Source organism: Gopherus flavomarginatus, chromosome 14, assembly GCF_025201925.1.
Source record: "Gopherus flavomarginatus isolate rGopFla2 chromosome 14, rGopFla2.mat.asm, whole genome shotgun sequence".
Lineage (NCBI taxonomy): Eukaryota > Metazoa > Chordata > Testudines > Testudinidae > Gopherus > Gopherus flavomarginatus.
Window position 1 is genome coordinate 30383348 of NC_066630.1, and position 25028 is coordinate 30408375.

At 45.7% G+C, this 25028-nt stretch overlaps 1 protein-coding gene across 3 annotated transcripts in view; it reads left to right on the forward strand.

Annotated features, from left to right (window-relative positions):
• The first annotated feature begins 2626 nt into the window (after positions 1–2626).
• Positions 2627–25028, forward strand: part of RBL2 (RB transcriptional corepressor like 2) — a 59571-nt gene continuing 37169 nt past the window's right edge. The window contains exons 1-4 of one of the 3 annotated variants that reach the window (XM_050922529.1): positions 2627–3015; positions 8899–9029; positions 13316–13516; positions 13641–13673. In XM_050922529.1, the coding sequence (XP_050778486.1) occupies positions 2830–3015; positions 8899–9029; positions 13316–13516; positions 13641–13673 (551 nt within the window). In that variant the 5' untranslated portion in view covers positions 2627–2829. The remainder of the gene's footprint in view (positions 3016–8898; positions 9030–13315; positions 13517–13640; positions 13674–25028) is intronic. The other 2 variants (XM_050922527.1, XM_050922528.1) reach the window with 2 other exon arrangements.

The following is a 25028-nucleotide window of genomic DNA, read 5'->3' on the forward strand; positions in this document are numbered from 1 at the left end:
ATGTTTTTAAGGTGTGTTGATCTGGTTTTGCACAACTGAGCTTTGTGCATATTAGCAGATTAGTTTGCTTTTGCAAGAGCAACAAGATTTCAGTACGTAATTTGAAATATCTATAGAAAAGGTAGATTACGGTTGCTAAGTGAAAACAATGTAGTTATTGCATCATTTACAAAACCCAGGCACATAAAAAGGTAGGGAAATATGCATATTTCATCACCACACAACAACCTTACTTCTGACCCACGGCTTATTCACCTTTTTGTGTGCATTATTTTTGTTATCTTGATTTCTGTCTCTAAATATTTTCTCTTCAGGGAGACTCTTCAGTGGAAATGATCACTTAGTATATTTATCACTAGATAATAAAATGTGATAAAATATTTATAATTGCTTTTTTCTTGAGAGTAATATTGTATATGAGGCTTAACAGGAAAGCCATAAAACAATTGCCCCGGCATACACCTTTCTGGCTGGCATAGAGCTAGCTATGTAGACTGTGCCTCTCTTAAAGTTGCCCCCACACTGGGAGAATGGCTCTATTTTTAAGTGCTTTTAACTTTCTAACTCTAGTTTGTTTTTATTATTTTTGTAAATAGTTATTGGGTAATTTTCAGTGAGGATTTAGTCATTCTGAACATCTAGGCCTTAATCCTGAAAAGAATTATTAATGTGCTTCACTTTATGCATTTTGTGAGTAATCCCATTGACTTCAGTGGGACTGCTCACAGACCCTGATCTTCAACTTGTGTAAGATGCTATAGCTCAGCTGAAATCAACTGAACTATTGTAATTAACATCAGCTGAGGATCTGCAGGATCAGGACCTTAAATTGAAAAGGTTTAGCCATTTTGAGTGATCAGAGCAGAAATTTGTTTTTAAACACACACACACCCCCTCAAGTCAGCTTGCTCAAATGAGGGAGGGAAAGGAGTCATCCCAGACTAAAATCAAGCATGGAAAATTTCAGTTAGAAAGGAGAATTTTTCACGTTATGAACATGTGAATATAAGGCCATATGAAAATCTTACCATTCTGTTTTAAAAGGCACTGTTCTTTTCCCATTAGTCATATTTTAAGGTAAATTTAATTTGTGCTCCCAACTAGTTTACTAACAATGAGCATATTAGAGCCCAGTCTTCCAGTCCCATGGCTTCATCCAACTCCCATGGAAATGAATGGGACTTTGTCCCTTGACTTCAGGGGGAATTGGGCCCTTAAGTACTATTGACTTAAATGAAAATGTTGCTACATTAGGGACTGTAGGTTTGATTCACAGTAACTGTTAGCAAAAGTTATGTAACCTTTCATGCTCTTTAGATTAATTCTCTGGTGCCATCTAGTATTTTTAGAGTAGACTAAAAATGTCAAATCCACGTTCTAGAAAAATAGTTTCAGGCAGTCACCCTTCACTGCTTTTCAGTTTCCTTTTATGTATAAAATCATCCCAGCTGTTCTTAATATTTGTGATTTAGGCATGAAACTTGACTAATGCAAAACCAAATAGACCTAGTTAAAACATCTTTCACAGCAAAGGTCTAAAATGTTCTTGACTTTCCCTGATTTTCGGCATTAAAACTTCATCGGTACATATGTTTGAGAGGATTGTTCAATTTCCCCTCCTATTCTTGGTGAAAAGAGCCAATAGTAGTGGGTTTACTTTTTTATGTAACCACTTATCCTCTGAAAATGGAGACCTACCAGTTCATTTCAGGTTGAATGACAGATAGTAATGACTTTTGATCACTATCAACTAGTAGTGGGGTTGAAACCAGAAAGGAAAGACTGCATATTCCATTAACAATTACTGCCCATAATTGTAGACCCTATTCTTCATAAAAGTCTAAAATTTCTTTGGGGCACTGAATTCCACTGGCTTATTTCATTTGGCATTAGATATTTTTTGGGGGGTCAATTTTATATAAATTGGCCTTTTATCTAATTAAATGCCTCACTGAGTCAGAGGAAAAACGATTAGTAATTGTATTGTGCCTTCTATCTGCAGGCCCCAAAGCATCTAGTGAACGTTCATTAACTTCATGTACCCCTGCAACAAGGTATGTAAATATTAGTTTCTTCGCTGGTAAAAATGAGATTAAGGAATCTGTGAGTTGCCCAAGGTTAGAGAGCAAGCCAGTGACAGAGCCAGGTGTAAAACCGAGCAGTTCTGATTCCCAAATCCCTGTTCTAATCGCGTAACAGGACTGTGCCCTCCCTCTCACAAAGAACTGGGGCTGAAAGCACATGGAAATCCAACCCTTTCATCCCAGGACTACAAGCCCGTTAGGTGGCTCGGGTGGACCTCTGGCTGTAGACCTGCCCTAAGTTTTGAGGCATGTTAAACGTCAGCGGCGTGCCACGTGGCCAGTTCAGAGCAGAGCTCCCGGGGGCGGCTGCTGGCTGTGGCTGTCGCTGGCCGGCCAGGCCCCAGGGAGGTGCTGCGGGCCGCCCTGCTGGAGCCAGCGCGTGAAGCTGCCACCCTCCCGCAGCGCAGCAAGGGGCCTGGCCCGCCGCCTGGGCCATCGCAGTGCATGCTGGGCGTGGTAGTTTTTGCTGCCTGGCTGTGGGACGTGGTGGAGGGGGGAGGGTTTGGCACGGCTTGCTGGGATAGGTCACCTGGGCGCCGTCGCAGGCGGGTGCGTAGAGCGAAGCGTACTGCGCCTGCCTGCAAGGAGCCCATTGATTGGTAGGTGCTCCCCGCCGGACCAATGAGGGTGCAGGGTGGGGCAGAGCTGGGCGCCGGGGTGTTTGGATTCGAACGGAACTTCTGGCCGGCGCAGGCGCAGTTTGAGGCAGGCCGACCGGTGTTGCCATCTAGTGACGGGGTAGGGGATGCCGGGCGAAGAGGAGGAGGAGGCCGAAGCGGGGGTCGCGGGCGGCGCCTCCTCCCCGCCGGCGGAGGAGTGGGGCACTCGGCAGCGCTATGAGGAGCTCTGCAGCAGCCTCAACATGGACGAGCGCGCCCGGGCCGAGGCCTGGCTCAGCTACCAGGGCATGAAGCGTAACTACACCCTGGAGGTGAGGGGGTGTCGGTAAGGGGGGGTGCATAGGACTCGCTGCGGGGAGGTGAGAGGGCGGCCCGAGAGGGGGGTTTTGGTAAGGGAGGGTGCGGGGGGGGTACATAGGACTCGCTGCGGGGAGGTGAGGGGGCGGCCCGAGAGGGGGGTTTTGGTAAGGGAGGGTGCGGGGGGGGTACATAGGACTCGCTGCGGGGAGGTGAGAGGGCGGCCCGAGAGGGGGGTTTTGGTAAGGGGAGGTGCGGGGGGGGTACATAGGACTCGGTGCGGGGAGGTGAGGGGGCGGCCCGGGAGGGGGGTTTTGGTAAGGGAGGGTGTGGGGGGGGTGCGTAGGACTCGCTGCGGGGAGGTGAGGGGGCGGCCCGGGAGGGGGGTTTTGGTAAGGGAGGGTGCGGGGGCGGTGCATAGGACTAGCTGCGAGGAGGTGAGGGGGGTTTTGGTAAGGGAGGCTGTGGGGGGGGTGCGTAGGACTCGCTGCGGGGAGGTGAGGGGGCGGCCCGGGAGGGGGGTTTTGGTAAGGGAGGGTGCGGGGGCGGTGCATAGGACTAGCTGCGAGGAGGTGAGGGGGGTTTTGGTAAGGGAGGGTGCGGGGGCGGTGCATAGGACTAGCTGCGGGGAGGTGAGGGGGCGGCCCGGGAGGGGGGTTTTGGTAAGGGAAGGTGCGCGGGCGGTGCATAGGACTAGCTGCGGGGGTGTGTGTGCGGGGGTGCGCTCTCTGTGACAGGCACAGTCCGGACCAGGAACGCTGTGGGGACCGCATCCCTTATTATTGCCTCAGAGACTCTCCTCCTCAATGTCAGGAAATGGCTCAGTATTGCTGCCCTCTGTGCAGGAGTCCTAACGCCCCTCCCCCCTGCACGAAAAAGGGATGTTAATTGTTGTCTCGTGAGGGAAGGAGGGTTGGATTCCCTGACCAATGATGTGTTAACCTGAGGATCTAACTTTTTCCTAATCGAGACAAAACCAAACTGTGCTCCTGCCTGAGATAGTTGCAAACCAGGATATTTCTCTCCAGTTCGTTTAAAATTGCTGTGTCCCCATTTCTGCAACATTCCTGAGACCCAAAAATGTGTTAAACCAAGTCTAATCAAATTTCTTCTCCTCTATTAAACCTTTGTTAAGTGGGAAGTTTAAGTGAAGTCTACTATTTCTAAAGCTTTGCTGCTTTTATAATATAATCAGGAATATTTGCTGGTGGTATGAAATGTTTTTATAAATTAACATAATATATTTTGTGATGCAGCATCCTCAGTCTTTCTGTTGGTTCTTTGGCTTGCTGTTTTCAGAATTCAGTAGTTCACAATGAATGTTCCCATATGGACTACAGGTCTGTCTCATCTTACGCTGGGTTACATTCTGCGGTCAGCGCGTAAAGTGAAAACCGTGTATAGTCAAAATTAGATTGATTTGAATGACGGGCAGAATCGCCCGCACTACAGGAACAGTATTTAAATTGTTTTTCTTTTTTTGTTTTTGCCAACCGCGTAAAGCTGAATTTGTGCATGTTAAATGCGCGTAAGATGCGACAGACCTGTAATGGGGTTCTACCGTAGTGTACTTACTAGTAATTTGCACAGGGATGTTTTTCAGCTATCGTGTATTATATCCAGATAAAGTATTTTTTTGTATTGGTGTTTTACCAAATGTTGAACTAGGATTTCTTTCACATATTACACTAGTTTCTGGATTTAACAATAGAAAAAAAAATTCAGAACTCAAGGACACAGATACTAAAAGAAAGAACATTCAAAATTTAAGTAATAAAATTGATTGTTCTCCCAGCCAGTTTTAAAAGTGTGGTTTGCAAACAGTTGTCTAGCTGTAATGGAAAACAAATACAGTCAAACTTTGCAATAATGCGCCGCGTGATAACGCGAGTTCAGATATAACGCGATCATAAGTTAGCTCCCTTTTAAGGCCATAATGCTGTTCGCTTTTTGCCAGAATACTGTACATTTTTATGAAATTTATAAATAAACTGCGTTCTTCCAGTCTTATAGGATAAAGAGACTTGTGGCCATTGCAGGCCCATTGCACTTATTTCTCGGGTTATACATGTGTATGGTGTTTGCCTATGAACTTGTTATTAATTTTCTATATTTTAAAAAATATTTTACCGTTATGGTCAAGAGAAATTGTATGCCTTGGATCAACTAAAGAAGGGCAAACAACAAACTTAGCTTGCTAGAGATCTAGGAATTAGTGAGTCCACTCTGCGAGGGTGGAAAAAAAGAAGAAAAGCTCCATAGCCTACCCTGCGTTCTTGAAGAGGAAACTGGTTTACAGCGTAAAAAGGTCAAGTTTGCTAATGATGAAAGCCTAGATTCAGCCTTGTACCAATGGTTTGTCCAAGCTCGCTCAGAAGGAGTTCCCATTTCTGGCCCTATTCTGAAAGCTCAGGCAGAGAAACTTGATCGCCTTATCAATGGAAATGTATCCAAATTTAAGGCAAGTAACGGCTGGCTGGACAGATTCAAGAAAAGGCACACTATAAGCCAAGTTCTTGTGTCTGGGGAAATCCGCTCAGCTGATAAAGAGGCTGCAGATTCCTACCCAATTGAGCTTTAAAAGTTGCTGGAGGAAGGTTGCTACACAACCGATCAAGTTTACAGCTGTGACGAGACTGGTTTATGCTTTACAATGTTACCCAATCGCACCCTCGCAACCAGAACTGATAGTCACAAACGAGAAGGCTTTAAAGCAGAGGAAGGACCGAGTGACTCTCTTGTTTTGCATCAACAAGTCTGGCAGCCACAAAGTCAGACCTCTGGATGATCGGAAAAGCGAGGTCTCCCAGATGTTTTCATCATGTTAATATGAAGGCCCTTCCCTTTGAATACAGCAACAGCAAGCTCCGTATTTGAAGTCTGGTTCCATAAAACTTTTTCTACCAGCCGTTCGGGCTCATTTGTGAAAACTAAAACAGGAGGAAAAAGCTCTCCTCCTGCTGGATAATTGCCCCGCCCACCCCCCAGTGGAAAATCTTGTCAGTCATGATGGCAAGATTAAAGTTCCTTATTTCCCAAAGAACACTATGTCAGAAATCCAGCCACTGGAGCAAGGCATCATATCTGCATTTAAGCAAAACTATCGTTGCGAAATGATCAAGTAGATGGTAGCAGAAAACAACTCCTCTATTGACACATCACTGACATCACTCAACTTGAAAGAAGTCTGTCACCTCAGCGGGAAAGCCTGGGATGCTATCTCTGCACGTTGCATTGAATGATGCTGGATAAAGGGTCTTGGTCCAGCTTTTCTGTCCTCTACACATGTTGACGGTAACGACAATGAACCTGAATTTACAGGAGTCATTGAAGAGGACGTTACGCTTAGCCAAAGAAACTCTCAGAGAATATGAGCTCAGTCATCATGATATCCTCAACTGGTTTTAAGCAGATGACATCTGCCCCATATATGAGCACATCTCAAATGTTGCAGATGTCAGCGGGAAGAATGAAGCTGCACCACCAGATGACGACGATGATGGCACCTCAGCTCCCCCGCCAAAAGTTTCCAAGGCAGTAAAGCACCTGGAAGCCAGTTTGGGGTCGCTGGAAAATCAAGACGTGGACAGCGTCAAAATCCTCCAACTCAGAAGCATTCTTGACTTTGCTAGAAGCCAGCAGACCACACTAGATAACTTTTTTTTAAGAAGTGATGAAATTTAAAATTATGGAGTCATGCAACCAGATTGACTGCACTCTGCGTAATGATTAGTATAGTCGATTTCACGTTTCTTTCATGTACATGTAATTAAATTACTACTTTTGTGTTTAAAGCTCGCTGGAATAACCGTTCTTGTTTTTACAAGACTGAAACTGACCGTCTTGAAATGGTAAATTTTCATAACCCTGCTATAAAGCGATCCCGCATTTATCGTGATCGAATTTTTTAAACCCCAATTATCACATTATAGCAGGGTTTCACAGTAATATGTGCCGGATTTCCAAAATATACACATCCAGTTTGCTTACACAGCTACTGTGATTGAATGAAAATCCGATATATGCACACATAAATATTGCTACATGAATACATACAAATATCTGCAGTACCATAACCACCACAGTTTCTATGTGTGATCTAGCATAAAGTTGTGCACATACTACTTTGTGGTCAGTTTTTGGAAACTCAGCTTTTAAATTTAATCCCCCGAAGTTGAGATTCAAATTTATTTGAAAAATATTTCTACCTGATAACTTTCTTAAAAAAATAAATATGGTAGTAAAGTGTTAATATGTATATCTCTTCTGAATACTGTGGGATGGCAATTAAATAGAATTTACTGTGCAAATATAACTTTTTTTATTCATATGCAAAAATATATTTAAAGTGGAATTAAGATACAACAAGCACTCAGTCAGCACCCTGTGCTGCTTGTGCCCTACCAGCATATGATGATTTAATTCCCAAACTCAAAGGATGCAATATCAGCTTCTGTTACATACTTCTTCTAAGAAAGTTGTTTAAAAAAATAATCACCAAACCACAAAGGTTAAAAAAACAAGAAAAGCTTAGTTAATGGGATATTTTCCACATAATACAATCTTAACTCTGCCTCCTTTTGAGACCTTTTATGTATGTCCTCTTATGTGCATCAAAAGCCTGATTTATTCGGAAAGGAACAGTGAGGTGAAAGCACCAAATTTAAAATCAACTTTTTGATAATTTAGAAAATTATTACCTCAGTTCCAGATTTTGAATGTTAACTCAGTGTCAGACACACAAGGTGTGTTTTGGGGTTTTTTTGTTTTTTTTTTTAATTAACCAACTTCTGTTGGTGGAAGGTAGAAGTTTTCAAACATCTCCCTGAAAAAGAAATCTCTGTAGCTTGAGAGCTTGTCTCTTTCACCAAACAAAATTTGTTCAATAAAAGATATTACCTCACCCACCTTCTCTCTCTAATATCTTGGGACTAACACAGCTACAGTGACACTGCAAACAATTCATTGTCAGTAGAAAAAGTAGCTTACAGCATAACACATTTTATTCATTGATGTCTGCTGTATGCAATTAGGATTTCCCTGTTTCGTACTTTGTCAGTCGAGGTCTTATGATTTTATTTAACTTGCTATCAAGTTTTGATTTTATTTAATCTATTTATTTATTTATTTAGGTACTGACTGTTTATCAGGAATAGATTTATATGGTCTTAATACATCTACTTTCTGCAGGCCAGGAAAATTATGGCTCTGATAGAGAGGCATCCACCAGAGTAAATATTGGCAGTTGGAACATTGAGAGTGACATGCTAGAGTTGCCAATAAGACATTCCCTGACAGGACACTAGGATATATGTGCCCACTGCTAGAAATGCCTTGAGTCTCATCTTTATGACACTTGGTTACCTTGATGAAGTAGACATATGAAACCAGACCAAGTGTATAAGTTTCTAACTGTATTGAGTGTGGGTGCAGCCAGATTGGAGAGCCCAAACTTGAAAACTTTCATTCTTAGCCTTTGAGGAAAAATGAACAAGTGTCCTTAGGAACATTTGGGTAAGAAGAATGTTCTTGCAGCCAGGAGCAGTTGCTTTCATATCCACAAGGTGATAGAACATTTAAAATAATCTTCTCTTGTTAGAAGTAAAAAAGCATGCTAAATGCCCCATGTTAAATTTGGCTTAAACATGAAATTGGTAAGTGTACGTTAATTGATTCTTTAGTAATTTTGATGTTACCTAATTTTAGCATTTTTTAAATTCCTTAATTACGTTATAACTAGAAAGAGCTTTTCAATAATTGAGTTAAGCTTTACAATCTTTCCCTTGAAATGTACTGGATTATTTTTTTGCTTTTTTTCTCTATATTGTATGCATAGCTGAAGTAAAAGAAACACTTGTCAGTGTATCCTTTAAATGGCATAACTTTTAATTTCATAGGGGAATGATCTACACTGGCTAGCATGTGCCTTATATGTGGCTTGCAGAAAAGCAGTCCCAACTGTGAGCAGAGGGACAGTCGAGGGAAACTATGTATCCTTAACAAGAATATTGCGCTGTTCAGAACAGAGGTAATTTCTCTTTCAAAAGTGCAACTATGTTGTTAACATGTTAAACTGTAAAAGACTGCATTTTCCCTGCAAATGTCTGGAAATTGAAAGTGAAGGGTGAAAATTATCTTTAACTCACTCTTATTTCCTGCATTTTGACACACAGTGCCTAAGAATAAAGGTCTTGCAATATAACAACACTATCATAAGTTAAAGATAGTTTGTCTTTAATAAAAACTTTCCATCATTCTGAATGAGGATGTTTAACTCAGAAGGTTAAAATCATTTTAACAGACTTTGTGGTGATTTTGTATCTAGTCACAATTCACCTGAATCATTAGCATGTTGTAACCATAGTATTTTTTTCTCTCTCTCAGGCTGGGTTTTCAACCTCAGGAATCACAAACAGGCCCATAAAAAGTAGTAGTGTGGGGGGGGGGAGTGTTTTGGGGGGGTTATTTGGTGAAATCACGTAAAAGCTGAGCAGCCTGTTTAATACATAATATTCATATACTCGTCTTGATTTTTTCTCAAGTACTTAGTGGTAATAACCAAATGAAAGTGAGAATTTATTAAGTTGTGCTAGTCACATGAGACATTTTCTTGAAATTTACACACACTTTCTCCTTCAAACAGTGGAGAGATGTCATCTTTGAGTTCTGGTCCCTGTGTGTATTCCACGCACTCCAGGCACCTGAGACTGGAGATTTCTACCAAGTAGTGTCTGTTGTTTTGTGGCTATGCAGTTATTGTCCGTGTGCTCCAAGCTGAGGACATAAGGAGTGGGGCAGATTGATGCCTCTCCAGTTCCTTCTTACTGCTGCATGGCCTGATTCAGAATCCTCTGAGCCCAAAGCAATCTTCACATTGTTTCTTCTGAATTTGTAAATATATTTATGTGTAGTGTTTAGTATTCTTAGTGTTTTAGAGTGTTTATAGTTTAGTTAGTATAGTCTCCCCAGTCGGATCCAGGCACCTTTCTGAGCACAAGTTTCGGAGCAGAGGCCAAAATCTCTAAGCCTCAGAAACCATTGCCTCTTGCAAGAGTAAGGGGCATACTCATGGGCATAAGGACTGATCCCCCTTCCTGATCTGCCTCTAAGAGAAAGGATCTCCAATTCATTCCAGGTCTTGTGAATCCGTGTGCATGGGTCTTAAGGACTTAGGTCGTCTTAAATCTTCCGCCCAAGAGGGAAAGTCGCAAAGCAGGAGGGATCCATTGGTCTGGCTCCAACTTAAAGGCTGAAGGACCATCATCTGCCAGATACTGACTGGAAGCTCCATGTTGGACTCCTCGTTGAGAATACTGACCCACTCCACCAGGAATCTGCTGATGATAGTGCCCTTGGATGCCTTGGATCTGTTAGTCCTGACACCTGAGACTCCGCAAACTCTATGATGAACTGAAACATTTATCTTACCAGAAGATATTTTCACTTTGCCCTAACAACAATGTCCTTTCTTGTCTGGTCTGGTCCTCCTCTGACACATTTCATTATCAGAAGAAACCACTTTGAGAAGAGAGGATTCTCCCCTCCCCCCTGCACAAGCCAGAACATTCTTTCACTGGTAAAACAAGAGCCTACCTTCTTGTTGGCTGTGTCTGTTATTCTGGATGAGCCTTTGCTTCCTTACAGGAGGCAAGCCCAGATGGAATCTCTAAAAGGTATTGGAGCCATCCTCTTCCAACATACAACTATCCAGGGGATCAATGACAGACAGTGTCTTGGTGTCTCCCCAGCCAGTCGATCCTAGAATCAGCAGATATTCCTGCTATTTCCTGACCCTGAAGATTTCAGGGCTTTCTGTTAGTTTGCTGTGGATCCACCCAGCAGCAGTTGGTGCCTTCTATTTGGTAGAAGGCCACTCCATTTTTACATACCCAACAACAATCAGATTCCTGAAATGTCTCGTTAACCACTGGTGGTAAAACCAATACCTCAGTGGGATCTCAAGCCTTATACTATCAGTACTACCAGACCACCCTTTGAACCACTGATGACGTGTTCAGTGTCCCACTTCTCTGTGAAGGTCCCCTTCCTATTTGCCCTCATATCAGTCAAAAGCATAAGTGAACTAGGAGCTCTCATGGCTTATACCATACGCCATACTAGAGGTTTCCCTTCAACTTCATCCAAAATTCATCCCCAAGGTAATTTCCAAGTTTCATATGAATCAGCATATTCACTTACCAGTAGTATTCTTTTCAAAATCTCATACTTTCAAAGAGAAGAGGAGACTTTACTCTCTTGATGGGCTTTGCTTTCTTTCTTTGCAGATAGAAAGACAATCAGGAAATCACCAAGATTATTTATTGCTATAGCAAAGTAATCATGAGGACAAGCATTATGTGCTCAGAGACTCTATGTGGCTCTCTGGCTGCATCGTTCTATCATCAGTTGGCACATATTCCTCTCCCAAATGAAATGGGAGGCCATTCCAGTAGAGCACAAACAATCTCAAAGGCATCTCTGAGAGAAGAACCTGTGCTGGACGTTTGTAGGATGACTATCTGGAGCTCCATCCAGACCTTCACAAAATATTACACCTTAGTCTAGTCCTCTTCTGCAGATAAATCTGTTGGGACGGTACTTTTACAGACATTTATACCAACTTATCCTCAAACCCTCTCCTTTTTTGAAGACTGCTTAACAATTACTCGTGTGGAATACACACAGGGCCCTGCATTCGAAAAGAAATGGAAGATCTTTACTTGTAACTGGAGGTTCTTCAAGATGTGTAATCCCTGTCTGTATTCTGTTACACACCCTCATTCCTCTCTGCTTCAAGCTTGTCTGGTTTGCAATGAGAAGAGGGACTGATGAGTCATCGGTCTGCCCTGCCCTCATATCATCAGTTCAGAACACAAGGAGAATAACTGCACAGGGACGAACCTACAGATGAGGATTGCTAGAAATCTCTAGTTTCAGGTGCATGATGTACTTGTATATCTACTTGCAGGATACAGATAGGGATCATGCATCTCAAAGAACCTTCAGTTACAGATATGTAACCTCCATTTCACCTCCACACTTCAGCTTGTAACATGCCTTACTTGATAAGATCTGTACCAAAGTTTGAAAAATCCCTTTTTACCACATGCTTAAAATCCATAAAAGCAATAAAATTATTTCCTAAAGCTATTGACTCAGCTGAGTCAGTGTTAATCAGTAACGCAGTTGTGTTTTGTGGTGATCAAGCAGCCTAACATACAAATGATTATAGCAGGAAACCGTAGATATATAATAATAATTAATGTATATTGTTGGACATTTTTAAATAAAATGCAGAAAAGTTTTGGTAAAACAAGCAAAAAGAAATAGAGGAAGGTAAAGACACAGGATATACATTTAGGTGAATCCAGCTATAAAAGACAAGTGGGCTGGGGAGAGGGAAGTTAGAAGTCAGGGAAGAAAGGGCAATAAAACCATAAGCAAATGAAAAATATAGTGTAGCCCAGTGGTTCACAAACTATTGGTTGGGTCTCCAAAGTGGGTTGTGGCCTCATTTTAATGAGGTCGCCAGGGCTGGTGTTAGACTTGCTTTGAGGCCTGAGACCGAAGCCTGAGCCCCACCCCAGGGGCTAAATCCCAGGCCCCACCACTCAGGGCTGAAGCTCAAGGGCTTCAGCCCCGGGTGGCAGGGTCAGGTTACAGGCCCCCCACTTGGGGCTGAAGCCCTTGGGCTTTGGGCCCCCTGCCGGGGTGCTGGGGCTTGTGCTTTGGCTTTGTCCCCCCCTGCCTGGGGCAGCAAGGTTTGTGTGGTGGGCTCAGGCTTTGTCCCCCATTCCTGGGATTGGGTAGTATTTTTTGTTGTCAGAAGGGGGTCGAGGTGTAATGAAGTTTGAGAGCCCCTGGTGTCATGTTCTGTCTTTTCCCTCTGTGGCTGTAGATTTTCCTTAGTACTGTGAAGAGTGCAGGGTTTGTTTGTTTTTTCCTGCCAAAGTAGATAAATGGTTCAGGGAAATGGAGGAAGCTTAATGTGCACATTAGTCTGAGCCACTGCAACTGATGGTGCATATGTGGAAAAACGCCACTAAACTGCAGTGTAAAGTCACTGTGAGCGCCAGCGAGTAATGGTACAATGTTCTTGTTAGGTGTCTGAACTCAACCTTGTTCATGAACAAAGAACACTCTGAGTTTTAATTGTCTTTGCCTGCTTGTAATCATGCAGTGTTATCAAACTGTATACATCATTGTCAACAGTTGATGAAGTGTAAACCGTGTTGCGTTTTGTTGTAAAATGTTTTTTATAATTTATTTTTCATAAAAATAAACTCCTCCTCCGCATCTTTCAAATGTTCTCAGCTTGATTGAGTTTTTTAACAAGATGAAGAAATGGGAAGACATGGCAAATCTACCCTTGCAATTCAGAGAACGTACCGAGAGACTGGAGAGGAACTTCACTGTTTCTGCTGTAATTTTTAAGAAGTATGAACCCATTTTCCAGGACATTTTCACATATCCTCAAGATGATCAACCTCGTCAACAAAGAGGAAGAAAACAGAGGTGTGTGTTTGTTACTTTTTCTAACTGATTTTCGAGCAATTATCACTGATAATTTCTTGGTGCTTTAGTTTTGTATTTTTTAATTCACTGTATCTCCGACTAATTCCTGCAGTTTCATTAATAGGTCATTCTTCTTTCTTCTGGGCTTCTCTTTACGGTAGTAAATTTCTATTCCATTGCCTGGTTGAAAGACTAAATAGATTTTATGTGCTTGTTGTAACTCCTCTTTTTCTGATTTTGTACTTGTCAAAATTTCATGTGCCTGGGTTTGTTAATGTTGAGCATGGCTTCCCTTGATTTCCTTTACTGGTTAACCAAGATGGAAACGTATCCGTTCATTAGTGCTTCCATCTGTGCAGCTGATGCATTCTTCATGTCTATGGTGCACAGCCTTTTTTTATCTTTCTAACACTTACAGTTAATTTTTTCTCAGTTCTTATATTTAATGCATGTTTCTGTGAGCACGTTAGTGCCATATTTAAAACTGGGCTTATTTAAACCTTACTCATTTATGACTGTCCAAATACTGGTTTTGAGTTATGGAAGATCAAAAAATTGAATGTTCTGTAGCATAGAGTTAAAACACTTTAAACAGAACCAGTCATTAAAATGAATTAGTTGATTATAACAGGGAAGTAGAAAATTATAGTAAATCCCATATATAATTCTATAATAAGAAGAGTAAATCTTGGAAATTGTTAGCATGGATAATACCAAGAGAAGATCTAATATGATTCTGGAGATTAAACAGGAAAATCACACTCAGGAGCATCCACACAAAAAATGGTTTGGAAATCTTTTAAGATGATTCCATGTATAGGCATATGATGCCAACAGAATAAACTGATTAAGACTTCTTGACAAATTACATTTTAATAAACTACCAGAATCTGAAAAAGAACTTAATAGAGAGGGAAACAGAGGAAATGGACAAAGAAGAATTTTTAGGTTAACTGGATTCCTTGTTGCTTTATTTTAAAAAGTAAATAAATAGAATTACTTAAGGGAGCATTTAATTAATTTAGTCTTTCAAAACAGAAGTACTGTCAGAAATAGAGAGGCACTAATGAGGCCTCTTGAAGTCGTACAAAGATCCCTTGTACGTGAGGCTAATAGACCTATTGTACAAACCAACTTAGGCAACTTTTTAAAAGTGTAAGGACAGGAAAACTTGGAAAACATGGACTTTATTACTTTTTGTCTAAATTTCATAGCAAAATTCTATCCTGGGGATGAGGTGTGGCACAGAACGTGTCAGTTGGGGTGGTTTATTTTCAGAGAAGCAAGGACTGGTGATGTGGAGTTTAAAATATCAGTCTTTATAAAGAAAGGGTAGTTCTGCCCTAATGTGGAAGTACTAGCATCCTTTCAAATCATTCAGTAAGTCAGATATTAGGACTTTAGGTATCATTGCTGTAATCAGTTTAAGGGAAAAATAATAGAATTATTCCACCTGGATTGATCAAGATTTATGCCAGATCAAACACAACATTTGAAGACTGTTCGGTATAAAACCTGAATGGGGGAATTGGAGATACTAGACTAAAAGAACTTTTTGAGTGGAGATTTTGTTTTAACACCAAAGCATTTTTCATTTGGGATGAGTTGGCTGATTGTACTATTGTTATACAGCAATTTTACACATGGTATTAACTAATATGTAACCCTCAGCAGGGTTCAGACCCCTTCCTAGAAAAGGAGGGAGAGGTACCAAAAATAGTAAAATCACAATTGTCTTTTTTATACAGCAGAGTTGGTCTTACATTTGGCATTGTTATTACTGATGATAGAAGAGACCCTCTGAAAATATTTGGATTCTTTCAAACACTCGATGAGGGGTTCATAATGTCTGGAAACTCAGGTCTCCAAAGACTACAGTTAGGATTGTTTGAATATGGAAAGATTTAATAAATTTACCGATATCCCTCTTTTTAGAGGTCTGGTATTAGGGAGGCAGAGTAGTTTGGCCTAATGAAAAACTGGAGAAAAGGAATGCTTTTCTCTCCCACACTTCTTGCTTAGGCTTTATAGCATAATTTCATTCTCAGCAGAAGATCCTTTGAAGACTCACAGTGGAATTGATCTCTCTCACGTGTGCAGTAGGGTTACCAACTTTCTAATTGCACAAAACCGAACACCTCTGCCCCGCCCTTTCTCTGAGCCCCTGCTCCAAACCCCCTCTACCCTCCATCACTCGTTCTCCCCCACCCTCACTCACTTTCACTGGGATAGGGGCTCTGGGCTAAGGATGCGGGCTCCAGATAGGGCCAGGAATCGGGTTCAGGGTGTAGGAAGGGGCTCCGGGCTGGGGCAGGGGGTTGGGTTGCAGTGGCAGGGGTGAGGGCTTCAGCCAGGGGTATGGGCTCTGGGGTGGGGCCGGGGATGATTGATTTGGGGTACGGAGGGGTCTTTGGGCTGGGGCCAATGGGTTTGGGGTGCGGGAGGAGGTGTGTGCTCTGGCTCGGGGGTGCAGGCTCTGGTGTGGGGCAGGGGGAGGGGGCTCAGGGCAGGGAGTTGGGGGGCAGGAGGGGGCTGAGGTGGAGCGAGGTGTGGGATGCAGGCTCTGGTTGGGAGTTTTGTGTGCAGGAGGGGACTCTGGGCTAGGGGAAGGGGTTGGGGTGCGCGGTCCCAGCGGCGCTTGCCATGGCTCCCAATAAGCGGCCGCCAGGTCTCTGCGGCCCCGTAAGTGCATGGGCGGCCACTGAGTGAGGCTCCACATGTTGCCCTTACATCAGCATGCACTGCCCCCACAGCTCCCATTGGTTGCAGTTTCCGGCCAATGGGGGGAGCTGCTTAGGCGGCACTCGGGGCACTGGCAGCACCTGGAGCCGCCCGTGCTCCTAGGGACTTTAGGGACCTGGCAGCCGCTTCTGGCAGCTGCACAGGGCTAGGGCAGGCAGGGAGCCTGCCTTAGCTCTGTCCTCCCGCTCCGCCACTGACCGGACTTTTAATGGACCGGTCGGCGGTGCTGACCGTAGCTGCCAGGGTACCTTTTCAACTGGGAGTTCCGGTTGAAAACCGGATGCCTGGAAACCCTAGTGTGCACGTGCATTCATGTGATTTCCCCCTCCTTCCCCCCAAATGTGTGTGCCGAGGATCTTCTGTTTGTTCCATTAGGGAATGAATCTAATGACAAATGTTTGCAAAATCCTAATTTAGGGCTTGTCTAGAGGGGAATATTTGTGCACAGTAAGCCAGGGTGTGAACTTAAAGTATACTAGTTACTCCCCATGTGGATGCTCTTACTGTGCACTAAGAGTCCCCCCTCAGGCAGTTTAGTACAGTACAATTCCAAAGTGCATTAAGCCAGTGGTCCCCAACCTTTTTGTGGCCAGTAGCACATTTATGTTTTCAGAAGAGTGTGGCGGGTGCCAGCAATTTTTCAAGGCTTATTTTGTATTTGTACATTAAATAATATGAAAAACATCATATTTAATATTACATAATATATGAATCGCTAAGATAAAAAGGGTAATTTTACATGTGAAAGTTATTAAATTAAATTATTCGACAATTACTCTTTCACCTTACCATGTGAATTTGCTCTTTATCTACCTGTAAGAAAAATTAAGGAGTTTTTACAAAATAAATACCAAAACAGTTTTCATCTTATTTATTTAAGAAAAGTAAAACATTGTTGAACTGCTGGTCCAAATATATTTATTGTTCTTACTTCAACATAGAGTGAAGCCTGCAGCCCCGGAGTTCTCTGTCCCTGGCGGGTGCGGGGCCACGGCTTCTTTCCAGCTTAAGCCACGGCCCTGCGCCTGCCAGGGACTGAGAACACCGGTGCCCACAGCCCCTGAGTTCTCTGTCCCTGGCAGGGGCAGGGCCATGTCTTCTCTCCGACTTCAAAGCTGGAGAGAAGGGCCCGGTGCCTGCCGGGGTCCGAGAACACTGGCACCTGCAGCCCCGGAGAAGCCGGAGCAAAGCTCCAGCCCCGTGCCTACCAGGGACAGAAAAAGCTGGTGCCTGCAGCCCTGGAGTACTCTGTCCCCAGCAGGTGTGGGATCCCAGCTTCTCTCCCCTGCTGGGCACTAGGCGGGCACACATAAATGCCCTAGCAGGTGCCTTGGGGACCACTGCATTAAGCTGATGCGCACAAAGACACTCTGAGTGCACAGTAAGAATGTCTGGTCAGGAAATCAGTGCATTTTAAATTCATACCCTCGCTTCCTGTGCACTGATTTATCTATGTAGACAAGTCATTAGATTAATCTATAACAGTAGCAGTTTAACATTTCCCAATTCATCAAGTGTATTATTGATACATTGTATAGTGGGGGTAGAATATCTCTTTTGGTCACCTGCCTGGTAGGTGTTAACTCACATTGAAGTATGAGTTAAATTGATTTTGTGTATGTGTAGTGTTTTTGTATCTTGGAGGTGAAAGGGAGTTCCTTGCAGAGATGGAGTATTGGTGCGAGTGACTAATGTGATGTGGGTGTTAAGGGAACCTTCTTTACCTTTCCTCAACTTGTTATTCTTCGAGTGATTGCTCATGTGTATTCTGCAATAGGTGTGCGTGGTCGCCACGTGCACTGGTGTCGGAAGTTTTCCCCTAGCAGTACCCGTAGGGGAGTGCCCCTAGCAACCCCTGGAGTGGCACCTCCAGGGTGTGGTATGCGGGACGCTGCACGCTCCCTCCACCCTCAGTTCCTTCTTGCCGCCAGTGAAGGTGCTTCGGAACTCCTTTGCTGTAGCTTGTCCCCAGAACTCTTGTTCGTTAAGTGTATGTGACCTGTAGTTAGTACTTGATAAGATTAGTTTAGTTTAGCTAGTGCAACCTGGGTCGGGTTTTAAGTCATGCAACACTTGTAGGCACCCGATGCTAGTTAGTGATTTGCACGTGGACTGCTTACGCTGTTTAGATGAAACTCATCTCAGTGATTGCTGTAAAATTTGCAAGTTGTTTAAGCCTCAGACTGAGAGAGAGAGATATTAGGCTCCGAGGTATACTCATGGAGTCGGTGTTGACCCTGACTCCAGCGCGCCACTCCGAGTCGGCACCAGGCACCATGATGTTGGTGCTCAGCGACCCCCCGGCGCCATCTACTAGTAGGCACTGCTCCCCATCTGTGGGGCACACCAAGAAGGCTTAGAGGCCTTTGCCATGGAGGCACTGGAGTAAATCTGGGGCAGAGACTATACCCGTGTTGGCAGTCCTCGATCCCCATTGGCCTCTAGGCCTCCAACTCAAGTCGAGCAGAGTAGCCCGGCCCAGTCGGAGCAGGCTTCCCCGGATGTCCGGATGCCCTCCACGCCGGAGGCCCTGGCTGTGGACATTATGTCCGTGCCGGTACCAGGAGCACTGCCAGTATTGGCCTCATGCTCCAGAGGCAAGCCACCGCTGGGATCTCTGCCGTCGCCCCTGACTCGATACTGGTCTCGGTCAAGGGAACATTCCCGACGCCGTTCGGCGCTCAGCAACCGTTCCATGCGTAGTCCACGTGGGTCGCTGTCAGCTCCCACCAGGTTGTCTGGCTGGGTTCCGTATGACCAAAACTCCAGGCACCACTCTGCCTCGAGGAGTGAAAACCGACAGGACCGAGGCAGATGATGCTGAAGGTCCTAGGCTCGGAGGGGCTATTGTAGCCGGTCGCAACACGAATGTCCATACCATTCCTATTTGTTGTCCCACTCCAGGACCCTGTCATGGCACCATTCCTGCAGCCATGGGTGTTGATCGCCAGCAAGTCACCGTCACGGTTTCGCCCATCAGAACCAATCAATGAGCAGTTGTTACTGACGGTACTGGTCCTCCCCATCGATGTTGCAGTTTCAGGGTCGGCACCGCTCCTCCAGGGACAGTGGGGCAGGTCGTACATCAGGCCAGCTTCCCTTCGTAGTCGTCCATTGATGGGTCAGGCCAGCCAAGCCAAACAGCCTGCTCCCCCAGTGCCACAGAATGTGCAGTTGCACTAGGCCCCATGGCTGGCGCAGTGGTACTAGTGGGCACTGTGGCCCCCGACGCGGGTGCGTTCAGTGGCTGGAGCCTCAGAAGTGCCATTGGCCTCCCTCTCCCAGCGTCTGGGGAAGAAGTTGGTGGGATGTACATCCTTGACACTGTGCCCAGAGACCAACCAGGTGATGGATCCTTTGGTGCCAGTGGACATGCAAAGTACGTGCCAGCCTCCTTGCCCTCGCCGATGAGGTGATTACGGCCCCTCCTCCCTCCGTCCCGCAGGAGGACTCTAAGGCCCACTAAGAACTATTAAAAAGAGTGGTATCAAGCCTCAACTTCCAGGCAGAGGAGGTGGAGGAGCCCTCGGACTCCTTGTTTAACATACTGTCCACCTTGGTACCAGGCAGGGTGGCTTTGCCTCTCTATGAAGGGGCAGCAAAAATTTCAAATGCCCTGTGGCAAACCCCAGCCTCATTTCCCCCATCTCTAAGAGAGTGGAACACAAGTATTTTGTGCCTGCTAAGGGGCATGAATACCTATACACCCACCCTGCCCCTAACTCCCTGGTGGTCAAGTCAGTCAACCACAGGGAGCAGCAGGGCCAACCAGCCCCTACTTTGAAAAATAATGATTCAAGGAGGCTGCGCTCATTTGGAAGAAAAACTTCTTCATCCTCGAGCTTCCAGTTACAGGTGGTAAACCATCAGGCGTTCCTGGGCTGGTATGAGTTCAACCTGTGGGACTCTTTGCCCAAGTTCAAGAACTCCGTGCAGAAGCGTGACAGAAAGGAGTTCAAAGCGCTGGTGGAGGAGGGTACAGCAGCTGCCACGGCAACCCTGCAGGCAGCGGCAGATGCAGTGGATATGGCCGCGTGGTGTCCATGAGAAGGACATAATGGCTCCTGCTCTCTGGGCTGTCCAGTGAGGCGCAGACCTCCTTGCAGGACCTCTCATTTGATAGCAAAGCTTGGTTTGCGGAACAAACAGTTATAATACTGCATGGCCTGAAAGACTTCCGCACGATCCTTCAGACTCTGGGCCTCTATGTTCTGGCTCTGGCTAAACCTAAGTTTAAGCCGCAGCAGGCTCCCGCCCAGCCCAGCCCACCCACTCTAAATATGAGCCCACTTATAAAAAGTGGCGAGACTATAAGAAACTCCTGTAGAGGCAGTCTCGGCCTGCCCCATAGCCTGGGTCCTCCAAGGGCAAACGGGCAGGGAAATGGTGGTTTTGACCGGACGCCCGGGGGCGCCCTACCTGTTCTCATCAGACATCCACCCACAATAAAGTTTCCCTTCTTCAACTGGTTTGTGCTTTCCTCCCGAACTGTTTGCGGCTAACCTCGGACCAATGGGTCCCCTCATCACCATCTCCTAGGGTTACATCCTCCAGTTTTCCTCCACCCCGTCCTTCCTGGGGACCCCTCTCATGAGGCTCTGTTTGAGCAGGAGGAGGGGCAGCTCCTTGGCCTAGGAGTGGTGGAAGTGGTGCCAGTGCAGTTCAAATACAAGGGATATTACTCCTGCCATTTCCTTATTCCGAAGGCCAAAGAGGGGCTCGGTCCCATCCTGGACCTGCGAGGCCTGAACCACTACATGATGAAGCTCAAGTTTTGTGTGATCTCCCTGACCTCCATCATTCCCTCCCTGGATCCCAGGGACTGGTACACTGCCCTGGTAGGACACGTACTTCCACATTCATATAATCAAGGGGCACAGATGCTTCCTCTGTTTCACAGTTGGGCAGGAACAATAGCAATTTACGGTCCTCCCATTTGGTCTGTCCACTGCCCCCAGAGTATTTGCAAAGTGTATGTCTGTGGTGGCGGCCTACCTCAGGTGCCGTGGGGTCCAGATCTTCCCCTATCTGGCTGGTCAAGGGCAGCTCCCGGTCGCAGGTGTGGGGCCATGTGGCGCTGCTTCTGTCCACGTGCACCACTTTGGGCCTGTTGGTAAATGACACCAAGTCCACGTTAGTCCCGATACAATGCAGTCCTGGATGCTGCGTCAGTCAGAACCTCACTCCCACCGGACAGGGCTCATCGACACAGTCACAAGGTTTCCAGTGACAACAGCCAGAGTGTGCCACCAGCTCTTGGGTCACATGTCGGCATGCACATATGTGGTCCACCACGCCAGACTCAGGATGAGGCCCCTCCAGCTGTGGTTGGCCTCGGCATTCTCTCAGGCCAGAGACAGGATGGACAAAGTCCTCACTGTGCCCAAACCGGTGATCGCCTCCCTACGATGGTGGTCCTCCTCAGGGAACATGCTCCACGGGGTCCCGTTCAGGGGCGGGGTCCCGTTAATGGAACTGGTGTCTGATGCATTGGATCTGGGGTGGGGAGCCCATGTGGGGGACATTCAGACCCAAGGTCTGTGGTCTGCGGAGGACCTGGCCCTTCACATAAACGTCAAGGAGCTCAGGGCGGTGCAGCTGGTGTGCATGGCCTTCCCCTCACACCTGGAGGGCCAGGTGGTCAGGGTTCTCACGGACAACACCGCCTTGATGTTTTACATCAACAGGCAAGGTGGGGCTTGATCCTTTGCCCACTGCCAGGAAGCCTTCAGGCTGTGGGACATGTGCCTACATGCCTATTGCCTACCGGGCACCCGGAACTTGCAGGCGGATCACTTGAGCAGGGACTCAGCATGAGTGGTCCCTTCACCCAGACGTGGTGTACAGACTTTTCCAAGAGTAGAGAACTCCCCAGGTGGATCTGATTGGGATCCGGCAGAACCATCACTGTCCCTGGTTCTGCTCCAGGGAGGGAGGGCTGGGATGGGACACTATCTCTGATGCTTTCCTCCTGTCCTGATCGGGCCATTTTCTCTATGCCTTGCCCTTCCCCCTCAGTTCCCACTGATAGGCAAGATCCTGGAAAAGATAGACAGATAGGGCCTGGGTTCTACTGATTGCCCTGGCATGGCCCAGACAGCACTGGTACAGGACCCTCACGGGTCTGGTGGTTGCCTCGCCATGGCTGTTGCCGTCCTGCCCAGACCTGCTCTCCCAGGACCAGGGCCGCCTCCTCCACCCCAGCCTAGCGGCGCTCCACCTCACAGCGTGCTGCTCAATGGTTAGGCCGGGAGGAGAGGACATGCTTGGAAGGGGTTCAGCACGTCCTCTTGGAAAGCAGGCGATCCTCCATACGCCGAGCCTACTTGGCAAAGTGATCTTGGTTCTCCCGATGGGCGGATGAGTAGGACGTATTTCCCATGGCTGTCCCGATCCAGCTCATTCTGGACTACCTTCGTCACTTTAGAGCCCAGGGCCTGGCACCCTCATCCATCAAGGTGTACTTGGTGACCATATCGGCCTTCCACTCGCCAGTGCAGGGCCACACATTATTCTCCCATGCTATGACTGGCCGATTCCTTACGGGATTGGATCATCTCTTCCCATTTGTCAGGCCCCCAGTCCCACAGTGGTACCTGAACCTGGTGCTTGCCTGCCTCACGGACCCCCCGTTTTGAGTCGTTAACGACATGCTCCTGGTCGCACCTCTCATGGAAGGTAGCCTTCCTGGTAGCGATCGCATCAGCTAGGCGGGTCTCGGAACTCAGGGCCCTGACCTCTGAGCCCCCGTACATGGTGTTCCATAAGGATACGGTCCAGCTCCGCCTATATCCTTCGTTCCTCCCAAAGGTGATCTCTGCCTACCACATGAGTTAGGACATTTTCCTGCCTGTCCTCTGCCCCAAGCCCCATGCATCTAGTGAGAAGCATCGCCTCCACACGCTGGATGTGCAGTGGGCTCTGGCTTTCTACCCGGAGCGGACAAATTCGTTCAGAAAGTCCTTGCAGCTGTGCATCATCGCGGCTGAATGCATGAAGTGTTGGCTGGTCTACACTCAGCAGCTCTCCAATTTGATCACATCATGCATCCCTACCTGTTATGACCTGATGGGAATCCCCCTGCTGTCAACTGTGAGGGCACACTCAACTAGGGCGCAGGCCTTTTTGGCCCATATCCCCATCCAGGACATTTGTAGGGCTGCTACATGGTCTTCAGTTCACACATTTATATCGCATTATGCGATCATCTCCCAAACCAGGGAGGATGCTGGGTTCGTCAGGGCTGTGGTCCATCCCAAGAATTTGTGAACTCCTGCCCACCTCCAACAGATATAGCTTGGAATCACGTAATGTAGAATAGACGTGAGCAATCACTTGAAGAAGAAAAGACAGTAACCTTTTCTGTAACTGGCGTTCTTTGAGATGTTGCTTATGTCTATTCCACATCCCGCCCTCCTTCCCCTCTGTTGGAGTGGTCTGCAGGAAGGAACTGAGGGTGGGGGGAGCGTGCAGCGCCCCTTATACCGTGCCATGAAGGCACCACTCCAGGGGTTGCTAGAGGCGCTCCCCTGCCGGTACTGCTAGGGGAATAACTTCCGACACCAGTGCACGTGGCAAACACGCAGACCTGTTGTGGAATAGACATGAGCAACGCATCTCGAAGAACACCAGTTATGGAAAAGGTAACTGTCTTTTCCTTGTTATAAGGGTTTGCAGGGGTTGTAAACTGGCCCTTAAGCAACCATGGCCCATTATAATCTGTGCCCTTTACATCCCTGGAACTTGTGCTAGGTAATTCTGGGCTGTGGAATGATCCACTGGCATCTGGATAAAGCTGTTGTAAGTTAGGGCTGTTTTATCTCACATCAGGGGCTGCATTGGCTCCAGAGCATCGCAGAATATGGCACTTTAACTGTTTTTTATCTTGTTTTCGTATGGCGCATTCAATAAACCTAATTACTATAGAACCTCACAGCCTGGTGACTGTCTCCATTCTTAGGAAGACTAGAAACCTTTTTTAAAGGAAAATTTATGCCCATTAGAAAATGTTGCAACTTCCTATTAAAAAAAACAAAAAACTTCACCACGCTAAGACTGAGAACTGCTCTTTTACAGCACTCATAGTATTCGTTTTTATTTAACTAGCAGTGATGATTATTAGAGATGCTGACATAAAATGGATATGACAGTGCTAAAAACAGAGAGGTTTCTGAATTTAAATTATGAATTATTCATTATCTCAGGTTACAAAAATGAAAAACATAACATTGGGAAACAGGTATTCACAAATAATAGAATACCATCTGGGTCTAAAAGCAAAACAAAAAATGCTGATATGTCAGTGTTAAACAAAATAGTAGTAGCAGTAGATAAACTGTTCATTTACATGAGGGTCATATTGAAGATCTGTGTTTTATTAGGGTAGATTTCATCTAGTCACCAACTGAAGTAAGACACGAGGAACACTGAAATACATTGCCTGATTTGTAGAACTGTGTATGCACAAATGCATGCCACAGTTTTTGTGAGTGTACAATTCTAAAAATCTGGCTTTCACTAAATACACTTGATTAAATACCACCCAACCCACTGATTAAACACAGTGTTTGTAAGCCATTTGTACTCTAACTCTCAGAACACATTTCTAATTATTACGATCTTCAGTAATTTTGCAGCACTTGTTATATGTATGAAGATAATTTTTAAATGTACAATAAAAAATATTGATTCTGCTCAACTTATAGTTAACTTTTATTGAAACAGCCTCTTTCTGTGCTACAGACAGAAACAAGCAAATACCCAATACAAG